The sequence below is a fragment of the Strongylocentrotus purpuratus genome, unplaced genomic scaffold (assembly GCF_000002235.5).
Source record: "Strongylocentrotus purpuratus isolate Spur 01 unplaced genomic scaffold, Spur_5.0 spur5_scaffold_3, whole genome shotgun sequence".
NCBI classification, from domain to species: Eukaryota; Metazoa; Echinodermata; class Echinoidea; order Camarodonta; family Strongylocentrotidae; genus Strongylocentrotus; species Strongylocentrotus purpuratus.
The window spans coordinates 25,722,111-25,744,376 of NW_022145609.1; the positions used below are offsets into that span (position 1 = coordinate 25,722,111).

General features: G+C 40.5%; 1 protein-coding gene across 1 annotated transcript; it reads right to left on the reverse strand.

Annotated features, from left to right (window-relative positions):
• Nucleotides 1-13,752: 13,752 nt before the first annotated feature.
• LOC105445124 (neurotrypsin-like) lies at nt 13,753-18,188 on the reverse strand. The gene is made up of 3 exons (XM_030995854.1): nt 18,025-18,188; nt 16,753-17,070; nt 13,753-14,159 (listed from the first exon to the last, which is right to left on the reverse strand). Exons 1-3 carry the CDS (start codon nt 18,137-18,139, stop codon nt 13,753-13,755), a joined length of 840 nt encoding a protein of 279 aa, XP_030851714.1. The 5' UTR covers nt 18,140-18,188.
• Between the last annotated feature and the right edge of the window lie 4,078 nt (nt 18,189-22,266).

The following is a 22,266-nucleotide window of genomic DNA, read 5'->3' on the forward strand; positions in this document are numbered from 1 at the left end:
TCTTTTTTCTTTTTTTCATCATACATTTTCATGAACATAATATGGCTTGATACAATATTTCAAGTGTATATAATTTTATACAGATAATAAACGATATTAAACAAATATATTGAATTTAAACATATACATTGAATGCATAATTAACATACATTAGATGCAGGAGGGCTACAGAAATAAGCAAAGTAGCTTGACGTGCCGGCAGCCCTCAACTTAGATACAACAATACAAAATAAAAATAAAAAAGAGTGACTTGCAGAAAAGAAAAGGAAAGGGGAGAGAAGGAGGAGGAGGGGAAGCGTTGATAATAATACAATAAATCTCATACATCTGCTGTTGAATGCAGGTTCATTCATGAATGAAAAACGATGCTAGGTCATGGACGATTACACATCATTGTTGAATATACAGTCAATGTACACACGAACATGAATACAGTAGAATTACTCACGACATGATTAATACTTAGACAATAACATAGTTTTAATTGCCTTCTTAAAAGAATACAATGTCCTAAGGTTTCTTATTTCAATGGGCAGAGAGTTCAGATGTCTGGGCCGGCGTGTCTAATGGATTTGAGAGCCAATGCGATTTTTGGATTTCTTAAATGGAATTTTTCAGTTTGTCTTGTGGGGTAAGAGTGGATGGTTTTATTCAAATTAAACAATGGGGGAAAGTGGGGATGATTGAAGACAATTAAAAGGATTCAACAAAAAATTATGAAGAATGGAGGCCAATGCAGATTTTCCAGCTCCGTTCAAATGAATGCCATCTGCACGGAACAAACCACTATCAAGAAATTCATCAGTTAGATTTAAAAAAACACAGTTCGGTAATGACGGGCAAAGTTCTAGAAGGCCAGCATTTAAAAAAAAAAATTTAAAGCAAAAAGGCCTCAGTATTGGAAATCTTTTTTTTCTTCTTTTTTCTGTGCCTCATCAGTAGAACCTTTATGAACCATCTGGTTATGTGCAAAATTTCCACGTTTTTTGATACTTCCAAAACTATCCGATGCCTTTGTTGGCCAGGTTTGTCCTTTCCAGCTTCTGCCACGTCAAGTTCATTAGAGTGCTTTCTCCTGAGATGACGTAATATTTTACACTGTTTTGTCTCACAATATAAACAATAGTTGTACGCATCATATCTCCTTCGCCCCCCAGGCTTGGTGTCGGATGATGCAACATAAGTGGTGCTTTCTCTGATATCCTCTTCATCTGATAGCGGTATGTGATGTGGGAGTAGTACGTAAGAGTAAATGCGTGTGATTGATTTGCCAAGCCTCCAACATACGATATAAAAGAATAACATATCAAAACTAAGACAGCTTGGACAGGATAACCCACAAAAGCGCAAGAGCTTAATATATCCAGTGGGATCCCTGACACACATGTACAAAATAAAGAGGTTAAAATTGTATTATTTACAGACAGATAAGAACAAAATTATTATTGTATGATATTCATAGCCATTAAATGAGAACTTACCAGAGAATTGTTCAATACAGCGTCTTCCATTGAAGATACGGCAGTTGCATTTGTTCACACAGTCCCTCAGCGGTTCAAGATCAATTATCTATTTGTTGGGCCAGATTTGTAGCCGCTGCCACCTCCTCCACCTCCACTTCATCAATTACAGGACTCGGTCTCAGTATTACGCTCATCGCCCCAATCGCTTTCATCGCCGCTTATATTTTAGGACCGCCCAATATAACGATATTTGGAATAAACGATAATTTCTCGTTATTTCTGTATCGCATATGTCGGGGATCGACTCAAACGTGATAAACTAAGGTGGAAAACAACAAGCGATAAATTGAGAACTTTCCTCTCTTTTTACCGCATTGTTTCAACTAATTTCACTGGACAGTGGGGCACATGATAAGATACAAAATATAATCTGTTTCTGCTGACCATGTCTCTCAACTCCCTCAAATATGTGCTTTTGTACTCGGATGCCAGGTAATACCTACTGACAGCTCCTGGTTTTAGGCTGAAGCCTTTCGTTCCCCCAGGGGTCTGTGTGTCCTTGTTGAAGGTTTCTTCAATTGTCTGATCGACTGGGATTCTGCCAAAGGGGTTGCTAATACCAAGTTGCAAAGAATATCCCTGGCCCTGCATGCACTGTTCATGCACATCTGGGTGATCAATGGCCAGCCGGGACATTTGTGCATAATAGTAGGGGAAATAGCGAGCATAGTTCAGTTTGTCGTCGGTGAAGCACCAGGGAATCAATGCACGAATGGGAGCGACATGCAGCACCCAGTAACCCTCTCTAGATGCCCCAAGCAGACCTAGCATAACCTCGACCATGTCCACATATGACATACAGAAGGGCGAGAGGGTCCCATTCTCCTGTCTCAGGTAATCAAGGTAGACTTTAAACGGCTTGAAGATGGGCTCAAAGGACTGATTCTCAATCTTCTCACAGATAGCAGCTTGATAAACATCCTCACATAGGTTGTTTACAACTCTAGAGGCTTTCTTCCAGGTGAACCTGGTCCTCAGTGTGGTTAGTTTCATCCCAAGGTAGGAAGCCTTTCCATGGCACTCTAATAAATGCCTTATACTTTATTAAAATATATTTATTCAGGATAACAAGAATCAGATATACAACAACTTGTGTAGCCTGACAGCACGATTTTCCTTGCTGCCTTCCATCAACTCCAGCAACTGAGCCATCAGCAATGACACCTGACTCTACACATAGGTTCCTCAGTCCAGTATCTTGGAATCTCTTCCCAATGGTTCACAACAGTGTGCATATGGTGTGGTAGACTCCCAAACTAAGAATGATGTCCTTTTCCTGGGTGCTTCCAAACAACTCCAGCAGCTTTGGCAAACAGAGCTTGGTCGAATACACAGACTATCGTTTTCAAATCAAGTGACTGCATAATGTTTATTGACTGGTTGAGCACTTGCTTGATTCAGAAAACTTTTTAAAGTGTCACTTAATTTGTCTTTAGGTCTAGTTTCGCAGACTAGCTTTCTACTTTGAGCTAACTTTTAAAACAAACACGTTAATTGTAATTTACAATACAACATCTATACAATATGTTTATTCAGTAACCAGATAGCTAGAACCATATGATTCAAAGGAATTATGCTGGGAAGAAAACTGAACTTACCAGTATAAATAAATGAACTCTCCAAGCTATCAAAACAGGCAAAGTTGGTTGCTATGAAGTTTTGATATGATGGCTCCTGAACTTTTAACCAATCAGATGCGGGATGACTGGCTGTGTCCTCAACACAGCATCAATGGCATTGTACCACTCTGGTATTGAAATACTCCCTTCCCTTAACTTGTTTAGTTTGTCTTTTACTTTGCGGTACTCCACTCGCAGTCTATTTACCTTGTCTCGCACCTTCTCCCGAGTCCTTGCTGCAAACCCAGTTCGACGAGGAAAGTGCTCACTCTCTGGTAGACGTCACGGTTACGGTGGGTCCCAGTGAAAAAATTTTGTATCCTATCGCTCCCCCACACATCAATGAGACAATTCACCTAAAAAAAAAACCAGAGATGGTTTGGTGGCTGGCCGTGTCCCCAACACAGCATCAATGGAATCGAACCACTCTGGTGTTGAAATACTCCCTTCCACTGACTTGTTTAGTTTGTCAGTCCTTGCTGCAGACCCAGCTCGACGAAGGAAGTGCTCACTCTCTGGTATACGTCTCTGTTATGGTGGGTCCCAGCAAATAACTTCTGAATCCTATCGCTCCCCACACACAATCACATTCTTCTTCTGTTTGATCCCTTCTACTACGTTCTACATCTTTAGGTGAAATACCCTGTGTTCCAACTTCATCAAAAAGGATCCGGACTTCTTGTACACCTTTCCTAAAAAAAGGCAACACCTAGCTAGCAACTAAAAATGAGACATATTCAGCAAATTTTTTCAGATGTTTAAAGGAGATCTGTATAGGATATTCATACCTTCTACATCACACAAGTGCTGTGTACATATTTGAAAGAAGAGGAGACTATTTCATAACTTGATGAATACTTCTTGTTTAATAAATAAATCGTATATGACCGACTTGGCACCTTTAAACCATCTTGGTTACAACTAGCCCTTGGATATTTTGAAAATTGGCAAAGTTCAGAAATAGGAGTTTGATTCTCTTGAGAATAAGAAATTGTCCTTTTGTAGCAACGAGCTATTAATTTGCATTCCTTGTCAAGATCAGTAACTTTTTTCAGACACAAATTCTCTCGCAAATGTTTTCAATTGGAATTTTCTTTTCACAGGTTTCTTCACAGAGATGTCATTAAGAATTTGGCTCTGCAGTAAGATTCAAACGAAAGCTCCATTCTTAACATCTTCTGAGACATTAGGGGTAAAGCATTCAAAGTATGAGTATGCAAGGGGATTATACAAGAATAATTATGACAGTCAAAGGCATGAAAAAGAGGGGCCATACTCTTGAGAGCAGCCATACGTAAATCCCAGTTTCTTTTTTAATCGATACATACAAACTAATGTATGACAGAACATCTTCCCTTAAGAAATGATTCCAAAATTTGAAGGTTTTGAATTTTAGGGACACATCATCACAGAATTTTGTGAATTCTTCCATCAAAGAAACCATATGAATGTGATTTCTTTTCTCTTATTTTGAACGACTATGAATTCTTCTATTCCATGGAATTCTCCTTTCTCAAAGAATAATTTTGAAACACATTCACATATGTTACAAGTTTCCACTTCCTTCCCAGCTCGATGATACATGAAGATTGCCTCATACACGTATAGTAAAAACCTAGGAGTTCTCTTGAAATTTGAACATGAACCTAAACTTGGTAACGTTAAGTCTTTGTGGGATGCCTTCGCACAATATTTTAATCCTGCCTCCCAAATATTCATAATATCACCTCTTTGAAATTTTTGAGAACTTGTCAATCACAGAAAAACAGAATAGTCCAGTGCAATGCTTCCCCATATTCATACTTAACATCATAGAGTAACATCTGGGTGGTCAGTAGGAGCTATATGTATAGGAAGTACATAAACAGTTAGGATCTTTTAATTTATCATCTTAAGACAAACAATTGTTGCCTTTTTCCTCTTCCGTTTTCTCTTGATTCTGCGCGGTCTCCTCTTCTTATCCTTCACCTTCTTATGGTGATATCTGGGGATATTGGTTTTGGTAGTGAGACTTTGGAAACCTGTGGTCTCCATGGTGGACTTGAGCCCCCTAGGGTTACATAAGGTATTAGCGTCAGTGTTCCTGTCTCCGGCACATATTGCTTCGGGGGTGGAGTCTTTTTTGCATACTTTTTCTTCAGCAAAGGTTTAAGTGTTCTTCTGTATGGCTGTCCATATTTGCAATTTGTTATGAAAAGTTCTGTGGCATCTAAAATGGAACAATTAGGAAAACATTAAAAAAGTTTGAACCAATTATTATTGTAATATCAAGACTTCAGACACAGGTCGTCACAGTCCCACCTTGGAAGGATGAGGCCAAAAACAATGTCTGCGGATGGAGATTTCTCTCTAACTGTGTAATGAAGTTTCAAGTACAATTTAGAGTCTATCTCCCATACACTGTTCTAGAGATTATTTGTACCGATATGAATAAGGATAATATTAGAAAATCGTCCTGAAACTCAGAACTACGATTCTGTATATTACCTGAATTGTATGCATTGGCTCGATTGGAGCAGCCACTTTGTCATAATAGGGAAACTCAGCTAGCTTTTCCTTTCCATTTCTCCCTGTTTCCTTCTGCAGAGCTAAACCCTTTTCAATTTCCCTCGTTACGTAGCTTTCCGAGGACGTAAGAAGAATGGGTTCCTGGCAGCTCACAGGGGGAACAGGAAGGTCCTTGACGGAGGTCTGTGTAGGGGATGGACCATCTTGGACATACATCCGGAATGTACATGTTTGCAGGAAGGTCTGGGGGCCGGACTGGTGGTCGGGCAGGCTTTGCGTGGGTCATAAACCCCTCCTCATCTATCTCCACATGCTTTTTCCTCTTCCTCCTCCTTTTCTTTTGCCTCAGCATTGTGTTTGCTTGACCGTTACATTGCTTAGATAAATTGGGTGGTATCAGGATTTGGGTGATGATTGACTTGGGTAATTTGGACGAGTTGGGTTGGCCGGGTTCAGATGAGTTGGTTGGTTTGTGTTGTGTAGAAGTGGATTTTTCTTTTACGTGGAGGGGTCCATAATATCAATAGTTCTCCAGGCACATACTTCTTTGCTGTTGGCTTTACTGGATCAAGATATCTCAGTACGATGTTAGAAAGTTCCTTTGAAAAGGTGTTTTTTCCTTGCTTGTTTAGATGCAATCTATCAAACCTAAATCGCTCATATGAGAATGAGAATGGTCGAGTACAATCGACAAAAGTACACTTGACAAATTCTTTAGTTAAACAATGCAGTTTCAAATTAAAGTAAAGTGACTCATAAACGCCATCATCGTCCCAACGAGGCAAGATCGCAGAAATAAATATTCTTGAGTCTCTGTACTTCTCACAAACGCTAAAAATTAAATCCCTATATTGACTTCCAAATCTTTCCCAAACACTATTGCCACGAAAAAGAGGGGCAATACTCTTGAGAGCAGCCATACGTAAATCCCAGTATCTTTCTCTGATCGATACATACAAACTAATATATGACAGTACATCTTCCCTTAAGAATCGATTCCAAAATTTGAAGGTGGCAAATTTTTGGGACATATGTCATCACAGAATTCTTCTTATCAAATCTTATTCTGAACTACTATGAGTTTTTTTATACCATGGAATTCTCCTTTCTCGAAGGATAATTTTGAAAAACGTTCACTATATTAGAAATGAACTGATCATTAGATATTTCCACTTCCTTCCCAGCTCGATGATACATGAAGATTGCCTCATACACTTGCAGTAGAAACCTATGAGTTCTCTTAAAATTTGAACATGAACCTAAACTTGGTAATGTTAAATTTTTGTGGGATGCCTTCGCAAAATCTTTTAATCCTGCCTCCCAAAATATCTTTGATATCACCTCGTGGAAATTTTTGAGAACGTGTCTAATCGTGGAGAAACGGAATAGCCCAGTCCAATGCTTCACCATATTCATGCTTAACATCACAGAGTGACATCAGGGTGGTCAATAGGAGCTATGTAAAGGAAGTACATAAACAGTTAGCTGCTGTCATCATGCTCTGCTCCACAGAGTGCAGATAAGCTGGACTGCGAAAGGTCCAGGTCTGTTTGCTTTTTTTCTGGGGTAAGAACAAAGTTCAGCCTGCAGGTGAAGGCCCTGTCCTGTTTTTTTTCCAACATTGTTTTTTTAGCTGATGTATTTTGATCCTCCATGTTCTTCACTTGTTTCTCCATGTCATTTACCACACTCATTATTTGCCCGACCGCCTGTTGGACATTATACTGGCGATGCTCCAGTCTCATGCATATTCGGATCAGCTGTAGCAACGACTTTTGCATTGTTTTGTTGGCTGTCTCGGTCATACTCTATTAAACAAAAACTCAATGAAGAATTGTTACTGATGCTTAAATCATGTCAAATAGTTCACCAAATCATGGTAATTCACATACTTAGTTGCAAATTTAGGTTGTCTGTTCGTATTTTAGTGGTGTATTAAACTGTTAGACAACAGCAAGCAAACATACTCCCTGGCCGAAAATTCCCTTTTAGCCATCCCGTTGACGACTGCGACCGCAAATCGAACAGGATGTAGATTAAAACATCGTCCGTCCGCAAGACCGCCCGGCGGCAGGCAGGAGGGGAGCTTTGCTTGCTGAAAAATGGAGGCCAAATACCCCCCAAATATTGAGTATTGTTTTATGGATTAAAAATCGTCCTGAAACTAGATACACGCATTCAGAATCGTGATGTCGAGTATGTGCCAGATGACTTTATGGTAACACTTCAGCGATTTTGTTTGACGTCTGTAGCATGCAATTTTTGTTGCCGTCTGCGAGGTGTATACCTCCCATGTGTTTATTGTAGAGACCTATGACATCAGGATGCTCAATTTCGATCCGTGTCCATTGGCCATCTCTCTTGGCCATGGGATTGACTGGCTGCGTTTCTTTCTTTTGGGGAACTGTGGAAAGAATATATACAGGCTTTGTATCTTTCCATGTTACGAAATATAATTTATCACTCTGCCGCCATAGTGTTTGACCTCTCGCTAGCCGTTTCACCCGTTTTTCTTTCCCACAGTTTTGCTAGGTAGATAATTGCTTTATTTAATTTAAATTTAACAGAACTGTCAATCCCGGATGTTATATTACACATAAAATAAAGAAAACAAATCTGGTGAAATGTTAAAATACACACCCGCACACATATAATATTAATGAACATAAAATACATGTACATGGACATCCTATCAAAATATTGTGATATCTTGATAGAACTGTACGTCGAAGACTTGATGTCACCATCGGTGGAGCTCCACTTGCAGTGTAGATTCAAGATTCAAGGAGAATATAGCACTCGGCGTGTAGCTCGATTGCTGGTCTCGGTCAAATCATTGTCCAGCATGCACTCAAGCCATTGCAAGACAGGCCTGAGTGCACACCAAACAATAGCTCGCCCAAACCCAGGCCCAGCCACAGGAGTAACTATCTCACATTAATTACTAAATACATTTTTTTACCGATTCCATATCCTTTTTCTTTTGTTGGGCGTCCAAGGGTTGAGTTGCAAGGTAGACTACCCCCCCCCCCCCCATGACGCTTCAGGCCGCAGGGCTTAATGCAACCGAAACTGAATATCGTACTCGCGCCAATTGTAAATGGACGCCGCAGCCGTCCTCACTATGTTCATGTACTTAAGCAGCTCTCGCGACCGCGAACCGTGCCTCTCCGTGTAAATTGACACAAAGGTTAGCATAGCACTTGTCGACTGCTCAACCGAGCAGATTAGTATTGGACGAGATTGTGGGCGAGGTGAAACCCCCCGTTTGACTGATCAAAGGCAAGTGTTAGACCACTTGACGTATGGTACCCTTCTTTGAACATATGCCCCAATTCGATAAATTACCCCTTCCAAATTCGCTCGCGCAATGCTTGAGGGATGGTGTAGCCTAGCTCCTCACTAATGCCTTGCCGCACGTAAGGCAGGCCTGGTTGATGGGGCTGAGGGAGATGGGGAGTGGTGTTTATAACAGGAGGGGCAGTAAACAGGCCATTCGATAAAACTCCCATCCCCTCCCGACCCTTTAATTGTGCATTTTCTAAAAACAGCGGCCACGACTCACCGTGATAAACTCAGTACATATATATATATATATATATATATATATAACTTTGCATGGGACCTTTGGGAGACATCATCAAAATAGGTATATTTGGGGGACATTTTACATTTCTGTTCAGACTGCCCCTATATAGAAACCATGTATCTTCTACAATATTAGAGAGTGCTTCTTATAGCAGCATAAATTGATGCTTTTACAATTTGAGTCAGTAAAAAATTCAATTCCAGATATAGCTTTTACATGTGCATAAAAATGTCTCCTTAACGTTTTTTTTACTCCAGATAGCACATTCAGGAGACAGTAATTTTTTTAGCCACCTTTAGGAGACATGTCTCCCTAATACATATTTATGAGCAAAATCAAATAACTATGCAGGTGCAACACGACTGTGTAGTTTTACCTGTTTACAATGTTAAAAAGGTATGAAAGCCTCATTACCATGCACCAGTACTATAACTAAACAAACAAAGTATTTTCTTACTTTAGTAACATAATATCGTATTTCATTTCAGTGCAGTTTGACAAGTACAATAAGCAGACACTTTTGAGTGGAATAAGTATATTAAGGAGACAATTCTATACATCAATGCACATACAAAAATATACATCTTATATGCATAATTGATGGGGGCGATTTTAAAGTTTAACACACGTATTATTTATATTCCAACGCAGATTCCTGACCTAGATTATTGTGCTCATGGTTATGAAACCAAACATATGTCATTGAAGTCCAGAATTTCATTTGATGTAATTATTATATAATACTTCATTCAAGTGTAGTTTGACAAAGTACAATAGGTAGACACTTGTGAGTGGAATAAGTATATTTAGGAGACAATTCTACACAATATATTATATATTGATGGGGGCGATTTTAAAGTTTCACATATATATTCGGAGGCGCTGTGGTGTAGTGGTTTGGGCTCTCGTCTTTCAATACGAGGGTCGCGGGTTCGAGTCCCACTATTGCCCAGTTGCTCATACTCTTCAGCAGGGGTATTTATCTGTGAACGCTGCTCCCTACCCAGGAGTGATGGGAACCTTGGTCGGGTGTTTAAAAGCCCAGAGCGCCCGGTGGCTGCCTCGGCTTGTATGCTCCCCAGGGAGTTGAGAGTGTGCTCAAGATAATTGGGCGGGTTTGCAATGTACCTGATGATCAGGGGGTAATATATGTGCGCCTTGAGCACTCTACAAAGGGGATGCGAGCGCGGTATAAATCGCATGTATTAGTATTATTATCGTGGATGGTACCTTTGGGAGACAATAGGGGGTTTGAGCAGGTATATTACGGAGACAAAATGAATAGGGAGACAATTTTGTGTCTCCCTAACGTTTCAGCATGTATTTTACGTACTTTCCAAACATTATTATTATTATTAGTATTATTATTTTCTAACGCAGATTCTTGACCTAGATTTTTGTGCTCATGGTTATGAAACCAAACATATGTCATTGAAGTCCAGAATTTCATTTGATGTAATTATTATATCATACTTCATTCAAGTGTAGTTTGACAAAGTACAATAGGTAGACACTTGCGAGTGGAATAAGTATATTTAGGAGACAATTCTACACAATATATTATATATTGATGGGGGCGATTTTAAATTAGCGTGGATGGTACCTTTGGGAGACCTTTGGTGGTTTGAGCAGGACTATCACGGAGACAAAATAAATAGGGAGACATTGTTTGTCTCACTAACGTTCCAGCATGTCTTTTACATACTTTCCAAACAGATCAGCTCAGTTCAACACATATCGGTTGCATCCGTTTTATTTTTCAACGCAGATTCCTGACCTAGATTATTGTGCTCATGGTTATGAAACCAAACATATGTCAATGAAGTCCAAAATTTCATTTGATGTAATTATTATATCATATTTCATTCCAGTGTAGTTTGACAAAGTACAATAAGCAGACACTTGCGAGTGGAATAAGTACTTTACGAAGGCAACCTTGCACAATATATTTTGTATTCATTGAATGGCAATTTTGAATTTTTTGTGCATTTATCTTCCGTATTTCTTGACGCAGCTTCTCTGCTTCTAAATGATGATGCATTGATGCTATATATTTCATTTAGTAGCGTTATATACTCCCAAGGGCGACGGAACCTATTTTTATTTTATTTTATTACTATTTTTATTCATTTATTTTTTGTGGGGGGGGGGGGAGGGGCAAAGGCCCCAAGGGACACTATTATGTTAAAAAGGGCACTTCGTGAGGGAGCGGAGCGACCGAGCGTGGGGGGCGGGGGTGTCTCCTTCAAACGGCAGGGAGATTTTTCAATTTTGTGGATCAGAATTACGTAATCTGGTGTATAAAGTAATAAGGTTTTCAAAACCAGCCCCAACCCGCTATCTATGTTTTTGTCTTTCCAGATAATCAAATGTATTACAGGGGGAGGGCGTGTCCCCCCTCCCACAGCAGGGAGATTTTTCAAATTTAGGGATCAGAATTACGTAATCCGGTGCATACAGTAATAAACCCGACCCCACCCCGCTATCTACGTTTTTGTCTTTCCAGATAATCAAATGTACTACAGGGGGAGAGTTGGAAGGGGGGTATCCCCCTACCCCCCCCCCCCCCCCCCCCCCCCCCCCGCCCTGGTTCCGCCGCCCCTGTATACTCCACTAGAAAAAAAAACAAACATAATTCACACAATCAAACAAGCTCATGAGAAACGGACAAAAAAAAATGACAAGATTTTGGCCACAAACTTTCTCAAACATGGTTCAACCAAAAGGTGTTGGTAAATTGTACAGGGAAACCCGGTTATAACGAGCTCACTTATAACGAGGTACCAGTTATAACGAGGCTAATCTTTTGACCCCGATTCACTTATTCATTTAAATGTTAATTGTGAATTTGGCCGTTTATAACGAGGTAAATTTGATAGTCCTGACTACCTCGTTATAATGGGGTTTCCCTGTATTTATGTTACTAAGGATATCTTTTAAATCATAAGATGTGAAACATTTGTGTATATCTTTAAATTTAATGCAGTAACAACACAGGGTTTGTGATGTGCATAGTGCAGCTCTACAAATATTCAATATTTCCACCTTTTCTGCAAATTATTTTGAATATTTTCTTTCCAGTATGTATGGAAAATGCCCTTAAGATAATCTTACTAAAAAGTTACAGATACAATAACAACATCGAAATGTTTGTACGGCTCAGCTTTTCCTATAATACAATAGGAACTAGATGGAACTTCGACTGCATGCAGTCGAAAATGATGCCTCCGTCATAGAGCAATTTTACAAACCAAAACAGAAGAAATTTTTCAAATTCAAGTTCTATTGTAATCCACTGACAGGTTCTCAGAATATCGTGATTACAAGCTATTTCTCATATACATGTATGACCCTTTGATCTTTGACCTCATGACCCCAAAATCTACTCAGTTCATTGGCTCTGCACAAATACATACACGTACATGTCTTGAGTTTAATGGTAATCCATCCATCGGTTCTAATTGATAATGCGATCACAAGCTATTTTTGCATACATAATGAGCCCTGTGACCTTTGACCTTTGACCTTGTAACCCCAAAATCTAATCAATTCATTGGCTCTGCAAGTTACATACATGACCAAAGTTTGGTAGGAATCCATCAGTCGGTTCTTGAGATAACGCGATCACGAGAACGGGACGTACGGACAACCTGAAAACATAATGCCTCCGGCTACTTCGTAACGGAGGCATAAAATAAAACTTCAAAATCTTGATATTGATGCCACAACAAAGTCTAAGTTTGCAGACCTGAAATGACACTTGGCCTTGACTTTGTCACCTAAAAGACTACTCACATGATTGGTGATACATGATAACCCTTATGTTCAAGTTTCATAGAATAGGAATGTATACTTTCAAAATTATGAAAAAAATTCAAAATCTTAACCTGATGCCACAACATAGTATAAGTTTGTTGACCGGAAATGACCTTTGACCTTGACTTAGTGACCTAAAATTCTACTATCATTATTGAGGATACTTGATAACCCTTTAGTTTAAGTTTCGTTGAATAATAGCTTACACTTTTAAAATTATATTACAAATCCAAAAACTTAACCTCGGTTAAGTTTTGATGATTATACCACAACATAGTCAAGTTTGTTGACCTGAAATGACCTTTGACCTTGACTTTGTGACCTGAAATTCTCCTCATACGATTGGAGATACTTGATAACCCTACAGTCTAAGTTTCATTGAATAGGAACTTATACTTTCAAAATTATATTAAAAGTTCAAAAACTTAACCTTAGGTAAAGTTTTTGATGTTGACGCCGCCGCCGTCAACGGAAAAGCGGCGCCTACATATATGTCTCACTTTTTGCTACGCAGGCGAGACAAAAGCAAACCTCACTTTCTAACCATGTACTGTTCATGGTCCCAATGTACAAAAGATATCTCATGGAAAGATAAATCCTAGCTAGAAAGATATGTCATGGAGTTGCCAATTTGCTTTTGATCAATTACAACTTTAAATATGCATAAATCCTTATCCTTAACTTCTACTGATTTGTTTTACTTGTTTTTGTGCTTTGATTGAAAGTAACTTAGGATCAGGATGGACTTCCCCTTTAAGTTTACATATATCTTACCGACTGAGGATGAGCATCGCACTCCTGCATCTTCGGAATGAACACAGTTATGGACTCCCCAACCACTATTGGAGCATGAAGAAAGCATAACCTCCGGGCCATCACAAGCCACTTCATCCAACCAGATTGGCCCCAACCCGGTACCCCCGTCGAGTAATACGTCGACTAATACGTCGACTCCCGCGTAGCCTAGCTGCCGGCAGGCTACGGTGGCATCAGTAGTATCCCAGTTGTCATCACATACAGTGCCCCATTGGCTTTTGTGGTAGATCTCGACCCGTCCCTCATTCGGGGTCGCTCCTCCAGCGAGTCTTAGCGATCCCTCGGTAACTGGAAAACAAATTCAAAGTCTTATTTCATTAGGTTCACCGTTCCACCCATGTGTGCGCTCCAAAAGAGGACTGTTGAGTTTTGAAAGGGGATTGAGAGTAAAGAAAGAAATATTCTTTTGTGTTGTGTTCTTATTTAACGACTACCCTTGACTGTTATTAGAGAGAAGAAGAAAAATAAGGAATAATATTTCTAGGCATTCATTAGTGAGTGGATGAAGTCCACAAAAAGATTAAGCAGAGAGAGACCCAACATTGTGAACAGCTTGATGATTCGGATTCAAATTCCAAGTAGTTTCCATGAAAAATGATGTGCTTTTAACAAAAAGGTCTTCTCCTTTGAATGTACAACATGTTTTGTATATATATATTGTTAATCGTTAGACTGTCTTTCATGTATTATTGTCTCTTCAAGCCCAAGAAGCGCAGACGGAATGGAATGTAAGTATGTAACCATTTAGACCTCCCATCTTCTCTATGGATTATTGTATTTAATGTAAATGCTATTCATGCATGTACCCCTCAGGTATCAGTAAAAGACAGTATTTCCACAATAAATGTCCCAGCCGGGCAAAAGGGGCTGCAGCAAAAACTACAGCACAAAGCAAAATAGAGGATCATTTGTTGGAACCTGTTCACATCTGCTGCTATAGGTAGCATTTCTGTTAAAAGGGCATATAAAACTACATGTATTTTATGGTTCTAGAACACCTTCCCCCTAGACAACCACCCTCCGGAAAACCAACCCCTAGGATAACCACCCTCTAGGACAACCACCCTCTAGGACAACCAACCCTCCGGACAACCACCCTCTAGGACAACCACCCCTAGGATAACCACCCTCTAGGATAACCACCCCTAGGACAAACACCCTCTAGGATAACAACCCTCTAGGATAACCACCCTCTAGGATAACCATCCTCTAGGATAACCACCCCTAGGATAACCACCCTCTAGGATAACCACCCTCTAGGATAACCACCCCTAGGATAACCACCCTCTAGGATAACCCCCCCTAGGATAACCACCCTCCAGGACAACCACCCCTCCGGATAACCACCCTCTAGGATAACCACCCTCTAGGATAACCATCCTCTAGGACAACCACCCCTCCGGATAACCACCCTCTAGGATAACCACCCTCTAGGATAACCACCCTCTAGGATAACCACCCCTAGGATAACCACCCTCTAGGATAACCACCCCTAGGATAACCACCCTCTAGGACAACCACCCCTACGGATAACCACCCTCTAGGATAACCACCCTCTAGGATAACCACCCTCTAGGATAACCATCCTCTAGGATAACCACCCCTAGGATAACCACCCCTAGGATAACCACCCTCTAGGATAACCACCCCTAGGATAACCACCCTCTAGGATAACCACCCTCTAGGATAACCACCCTCTAGGATAACCACCCTCTAGGATAACCACCCTCTAGGATAACCACCCTCTAGGACAACCACCCCCAGGATAACCACCCCCAGGATAACCACCCTCTAGGATAACCACCCTCTAGGATAACCACCCTCTAGGATAACCACCCTCTAGGACAAGCACCCCCAGGATAACCACCCCTAGGATAACCACCCTCTAGGATAACCATCCTCTAGGATAACCACCCTCTAGGATAACCACCCTCTAGGATAACCACCCTCTAGGATAACCACCCTCTAGGACAACCACCCCCAGGATAACCACCCCTAGGATAACCACCCTCTAGGATAACCATCCTCTAGGATAACCACCCTCTAGGATAACCACCCTCTAGGACAACCACCCCCAGGATAACCACCCTCTAGGACAACCACCCTCTAGGATAACCACCCCCAGGACAACCACCACTCAGGACAACCACCCTCTAGGACAACCACCCCTAGGATAACCACCCTCTAGGATAACCACCCTCTAGGATAACCACCCTCTAGGACAACTACCCTCTAGGTTATTTCTAGGGGTGGTTATCCGGAGGGGTGGTTGTCCCAGAGGGTGGTTATCCTGGGGGTAGTTATCCGGAGGGTGGTTATCCGGGGAAGGTTGTTTATAGGGTAGGTGTCCGGATACTGTATTTTATCGGTAGGTGGCAGGTATGTAGACTCGAGTAGAGCAGTAAGCCAGGTGAGCCAGGTGAGATAAAGATTAATAAGAATGATAGCCAACAATTAAATGCTTATGGATGCTGCATTTCTAGTCTTCCCTGACTGGTCTTTATGCGCAGGTTTTGCTGTAAGAATAACAATGATAATAACGATAATGTGTCTAGTTTACCAAGGGTAGCCTCATCAGTATTTATACTTTTCTTTCTGAGGGGCCTGCAATCCTATTATTACCCCGGTACACAAGGGTATAGTCAAACCTGCTTTAGCCATCACCTGTATAGAAAGACCACCTGTTTATAAAGACATTTTTCTTGTATTCCTTCACTGGTGTTTCTCATTGTGACACATGTTAAAGTAAACCTGTCTACAAAGACCACTCGCCCAAATAACAACTACGTTTGTTCTCCCCTTGGCAGACTTTCTATACAGGTTTTGCTAAACTTGGAATTTGGATCCAGTTTAAGGATTTTAGATTTTAAAGCAATCTTACCATTACTTGGGGTCTGACATGTGACCCCAACATCTTCAGCATGACTGCAGTCGTTGGTTCCCCAGTCGCGGTGGGTGCACGATGACAACGACGTCTCGCCCCCAATACAATTCACGTCGTCTAACCAGATTGTTCCGGTTCCTTCACCGAAGGCAGCCTTGGCGTGAGTTTCTGCATTTCCGGAGTAACCCAGCTGCTGACACACCACCTGTGACTCGTCGCTGGCCCATGTATCGTCGCATACTGTACCCCACGATGACCGGTAGTAGATCTCCACTCGACCTTCAGCAGCAGTGTATCCTCCCACAAGCCTCACATCTACACAATGAAAAACAAAATTGCTGTGAAAGAAAATTCAATTAGTTCTCTTGATTTCTAGAGGATTAAACTGGGTCCAGTTTCCCGAAACAGTCATAAGTCAGAGTTCGTGGACATTCTATAGAAACGTGTGTTGATTCTATGAGGCAAGTTTCAGTGGGATTTCTGAGAATTTAGCCCCCTGGCTTGAAATAATTGGACATGACCATGTATGGATAAAATCAATTTAAAAAAACTTTATCTGGCATTCTATAGGTAAATGGTTGAGGAGAATGAAGAGGGAAAAAAAGGATAGCATAAAACCCTGCATATCGATATAGGTCTAGGGTGGATTCAAAAGGCGGCTTCAACCCGGCTTCAATCCGCACTGGGATCCCGTTTAATCACACATAAAACTGCTGGCTTCAACCCATACCACTCCAGCAAAGCATAGAGAGTCAGTGCTAATGCGTATTGACCTTTAGCACTGCATGCTTGCTGTGAGGCAGGTATTTTTGGACCCGTACACAAATATACACACCACACAATATCGCATAGACTCTACACAATCATGTCGATGCAGCTGTAAGCAAAGTTTGACACTAGACTTACAATTTGAATTTTTAAATTATTCTTTTTAACATCAGTAAGTTACAAAAAATGTATTTTACTGCTATTTAGGTGTCATCAATTGTCACTAAAGTACCGATTTTGAATGAAATCAGTTGAGTTTTGTACAGTGGTGTTTGAAATGTTGAGAATCAAAAGCACAGCTTTTACTACACAGCCAGGATAGTGATGCTTCTATGTGTGGCTTCAACCCGGCTTCAACCCCCTCGCGCTTCAACCGGGCTTCAACGCTCGATGCGGATCACTGTGTAAACACGGTAATTATTGACCGCGCGCGCCCGTACAATTTTCCAAATTCTCCTTATAAACTAGCAAAAATCACATTACATAATGTCTGTTACGTACCGTATTGTTCTTGGGCAAGAATTGTCTGAAATAGGTCAGGAGATAAAAGGAGGAAAAGGCTTCCAATAAACAATATTAAACGTAGGTCCATCGTCATTGCCATACGCTGCAACATTGATATGAGGGCTCGCAAGGCCAAGGTACTGTACTGCTATCTATGAGCATTGGGGTATTGGAGAAGTTTACAAACAATTTGAATTTGTCAATTCACTGTGAAATATACAATACAAATACAATTGATGTTAATCCTTACAAAATAACACTATCGACAATAGTGAGAAAAATTATGATGATAATGATAATAACAATATTGATGATGATAATAATATTAATCAAAAACAAAACGATAATATTAATTAAAACGATAATTAATGACGAAATTAATGGAAGCAATTTAAAAAGAAATTTACTGGCACCAGTAAATTGATATCTGAATTAATGAATTACTGAAAATATTCTTGATATCAATTTAATAAATTGATAAAACACAAAAAAGAGAAAAATAAAGTTAATATTGAACTCATAACATGTTTTTTGCACATACTTAAATTAATGAAAACGAAGCATTATTTTTCGACAGAATTTTACTAAGTTTAAACGTGTTTGTACATTATTGGAGTTAAAAAGCTGATCCATTTTCAGTGTATTTGGTCTTTCAATAAAATATTTATCGATGAACAATTTTCTGTCTGAACGAAAGGTAGGGCATACAAACAAGTAATGAAATTCATCTCCAAGCGATTGCAAATTGCACAGCGTACATATAGCCTCATTTCCCTTGGAGTATTTGAATATCTACCAGCTACAATCGGCAGGTAATGATTGCCACATGCACAGCGAAAACGACTTAATATTGTCCGATCTCTTTTAATGAGATCGATTAAGTATCTTTCTAAACATAAAGAATGTTTGAAGATTCGATAGTTAACACAATGCGAATTATCGTACATAATTATACAAGCAGACCAATACTGAGCATGAGAATCTCTCAATCGACGTTCCACAGTTTGTTTGACCCACTCACGTACAGCTAGTATTTTCACAAATTTCCCATAAATTAGACATCCCCATATTGTCCAGAGTCAGCTTGATTTTTTTTAACCAAGGTGCCTGATATATATTCTTCTCAAAGAGTAATTTTAAGATAATATACACCTTACCAGAAAATTTATCCTGTCCACTATGTACAATCCTACACCAGAAGTTTATCATTCTGCTTTCGATATATTTCTCATAGACGAATAGACGAATCGTCTTCTTTCTCTAATGATTTAATGAAACTTAAAAGCTTCCGCGCTTCGCGCGGGAGGGGGGGGGGAACCTGAATTCAGACGAGGATTAAGAGTCGAGAACTGTACAACGAATCGTCTCGTTTCTCTAATGATTTAATGAAACGTAAAAGCTTCCGCGCCTCGCGCGGGAAGGGGGGAAACTGAATACATGTACAGTAAAGGCGAGTATTGAGAGTCGAGAATGGTTCAACGAATCGTCTTCTTTCTCTAATAACTTAATGAAACGTCAAAGTTTCTGAGCTTCGCGTAGGAGGGGGGAGGGAATGAATTTAGACAAGGATTAAGAGTCGATTAAGAAAACGGTACAACGATTCGTCTTCTTTCTCTAATGATTTAATGAATCGTAAAAGCTTCCGTGCTTCGCGCGCGAGGGGAAAACAGAATTCGGACGAGGATTAAGAGTCGAGAACTGTACAACGAATCTTCTTGTTTCTCTAATGATTTAATGAAGCGTAAAAGCTTCCGCGCTTCGCGCGGAAATGAGGGAAAACTGAATACAGACGAGGAATAAAAGTCGAAAACTGTACAACGAATCGTCTTGTTTCTCTAATGATTTAATGAAGCGTAAAAGCTGAATTCAGACGAGGATTAAGAGTCGAGAACTGTACAACGAATCGTCTTGTTTCTTTAATGATTTATTGAAACTTAAAAGCTTCCGAGCTTCCCGCGGGAGGGGGGGGGGAACTGAATTCAGACAAGGAATAAAAGTCGAAAACGGTACAACGAATCGTCTTTTCTTTCTAATGATTTAATGAAACTTAAAAGGTTCCGCGCTTCGCGCGGGAAGGGGAACCTGAATTCAGACGAGGACCGGATTAAGAGTCGAGAACTGTACGTCGAATCGTCTTCTTTCCTTAATGATTTAATCAAATGTAAGAGATTCCGCGCTTCGCGCGGAAGGGGGAACCTGAATTCAGTCGAACATTCAGAGTCGAGAACTGTACAACGAATCGTTTTCTTTCCCTCATGATAAATAATGAATCGTAAATGCTTCCGCGCTCTGCGCGGGTGGGGAAAATTGAATTCAGACGAGGATTAAGAGTCGAGAACTGTACAACGAATCGTCTTGTTTCTCTGGTGATTTAATGAAGCGTAAAAGCTTCCGCGCTTCGCGCGGGAAGGGGGAACTTGAATTCAAAGGAGGATTATTTTCGAGAAAGGTACAACGAATCGTCTTGTTTCTTTAATGATTTAATGAAACGTAAAAGCTGAATTCAGACGAGGATTATAAGAGTCGAGAACTGTACAACGAATCGTCTTGTTTCTCTAATGATTTAATGAAATGTAAAAACTTTCGAGCTTCGCGCGGGAGCTAGGGGGGGGGAAACTAAATTCAGACAAGGAATAAAAGTCGAAAACGGTCCAACGAATCGTCTTCTTTCTCTAATGATTGAATGAAACGTAAAAGCTTCCGTGCTTCGCGCGCGAGGGGAAAACAGAATTCGGACGAGGATTAAGAGTCGAGAACTGTACAACGAATCTTCTTGTTTCTCTAATGATTTAATGAAGCGTAAAAGCTTCCGCACTTCGCGCGGAAAGAGGGAAAACTGAATACAGACGAGGAATAAAAGTCGAAAACTGTACAACGAATCGTCTTGTTTCTCTAATGATTTAATGAAGCGTAAAAGCTGAATTCAGACGAGGATTAAGAGTCGAGAACTGTACAACGAATCGTCTTGTTTCTTTAATGATTTATTGAAACTTAAAAGCTTCCGAGCTTCCCGCGGGAGGGGGGGGGAACTGAATTCAGACAATTAGGAATAAAAGTCGAAAACGGTACAACGAATCGTCTTTTCTTTCTAATAATTTAATGAAACTTAAAAGGTTCCGCGCTTCGCGCGGGAAGGGGAACCTGAATTCAGACGAGGACCGGATTAAGAGTCGAGAACTGTACGTCGAATCGTCTTCTTTCCTTAATGATTTAATCAAATGTAAGAGATTCCGCGCTTCGCGCGGAAGGGGGGGGGAACCTGAATTCAGTCGAACATTCAGAGTCGAGAACTGTACAACGAATCGTTTTCTTTCCCTCATGATAAATAATGAATCGTAAGTGCTTCCGCGCTCTGCGCGGGTGGGGGAAAATTGAATTCAGACGAGGATTAAGAGTCGAGAACTGTACAACGAATCGTCTTGTTTCTCTGATGATTTAATGAAGCGTAAAAGCTTCCGCGCTTCGCGCGGGAAGGGGGAACTTGAATTCAAAGGAGGATTATTTTCGAGAAAGGTACAACGAATCGTCTTGTTTCTTTAATGATTTAATGAAGCGTAAAAGCTGAATTCAGACGAGGATTATAAGAGTCGAGAACTGTACAACGAATCGTCTTGTTTCTCTAATGATTTAATGAAATGTAAAAACTTTCGAGCTTCGCGCGGGAGGGGGGGGGGGAAACTAAATTCAGACAAGGAATAAAAGTCGAAAACGGTCCAACGAATCGTCTTCTTTCTCTAATGATTGAATGAAACGTAAAAGTTTCCGGGCTTCGCGCGGATGAGGGAACCTGAATTCAGACGAGGATTAATAGTCGAAAACTGTACAACGAATCGTCTGGTTTTTCTAATGGTTTAATAATTCGTAAAAGCTTCGCGTTTCGCGGAGGAGGTAGGGGGAACTCGCCCCTCCCTGCACCCCCCCCCCCCCCGCATTACGTCAGTGTTGGTCACCATTACGTACCAATATTTGGGCCCCCACCCGCTTAAAAAATTCGGGATCCGCGCCTGTTTGTAAGTCTTATTAAAACATGACCGCAATGACTTTGAAGAAATCAACTGCATGCCTTATAGGTCGAATGTTCTATATATTATAATGTTTGCACTTTCCCAAATGTGACGTCAGGTTTAATCAGGTATTCGATTTGCATCTGGTATTATTTTTTGTCCTAATTAGTCCTAATTATAACTGCGATCGTGTTTGCTAATAGAGTATAGAGTTGCGAGTGATCGAAATTAATCG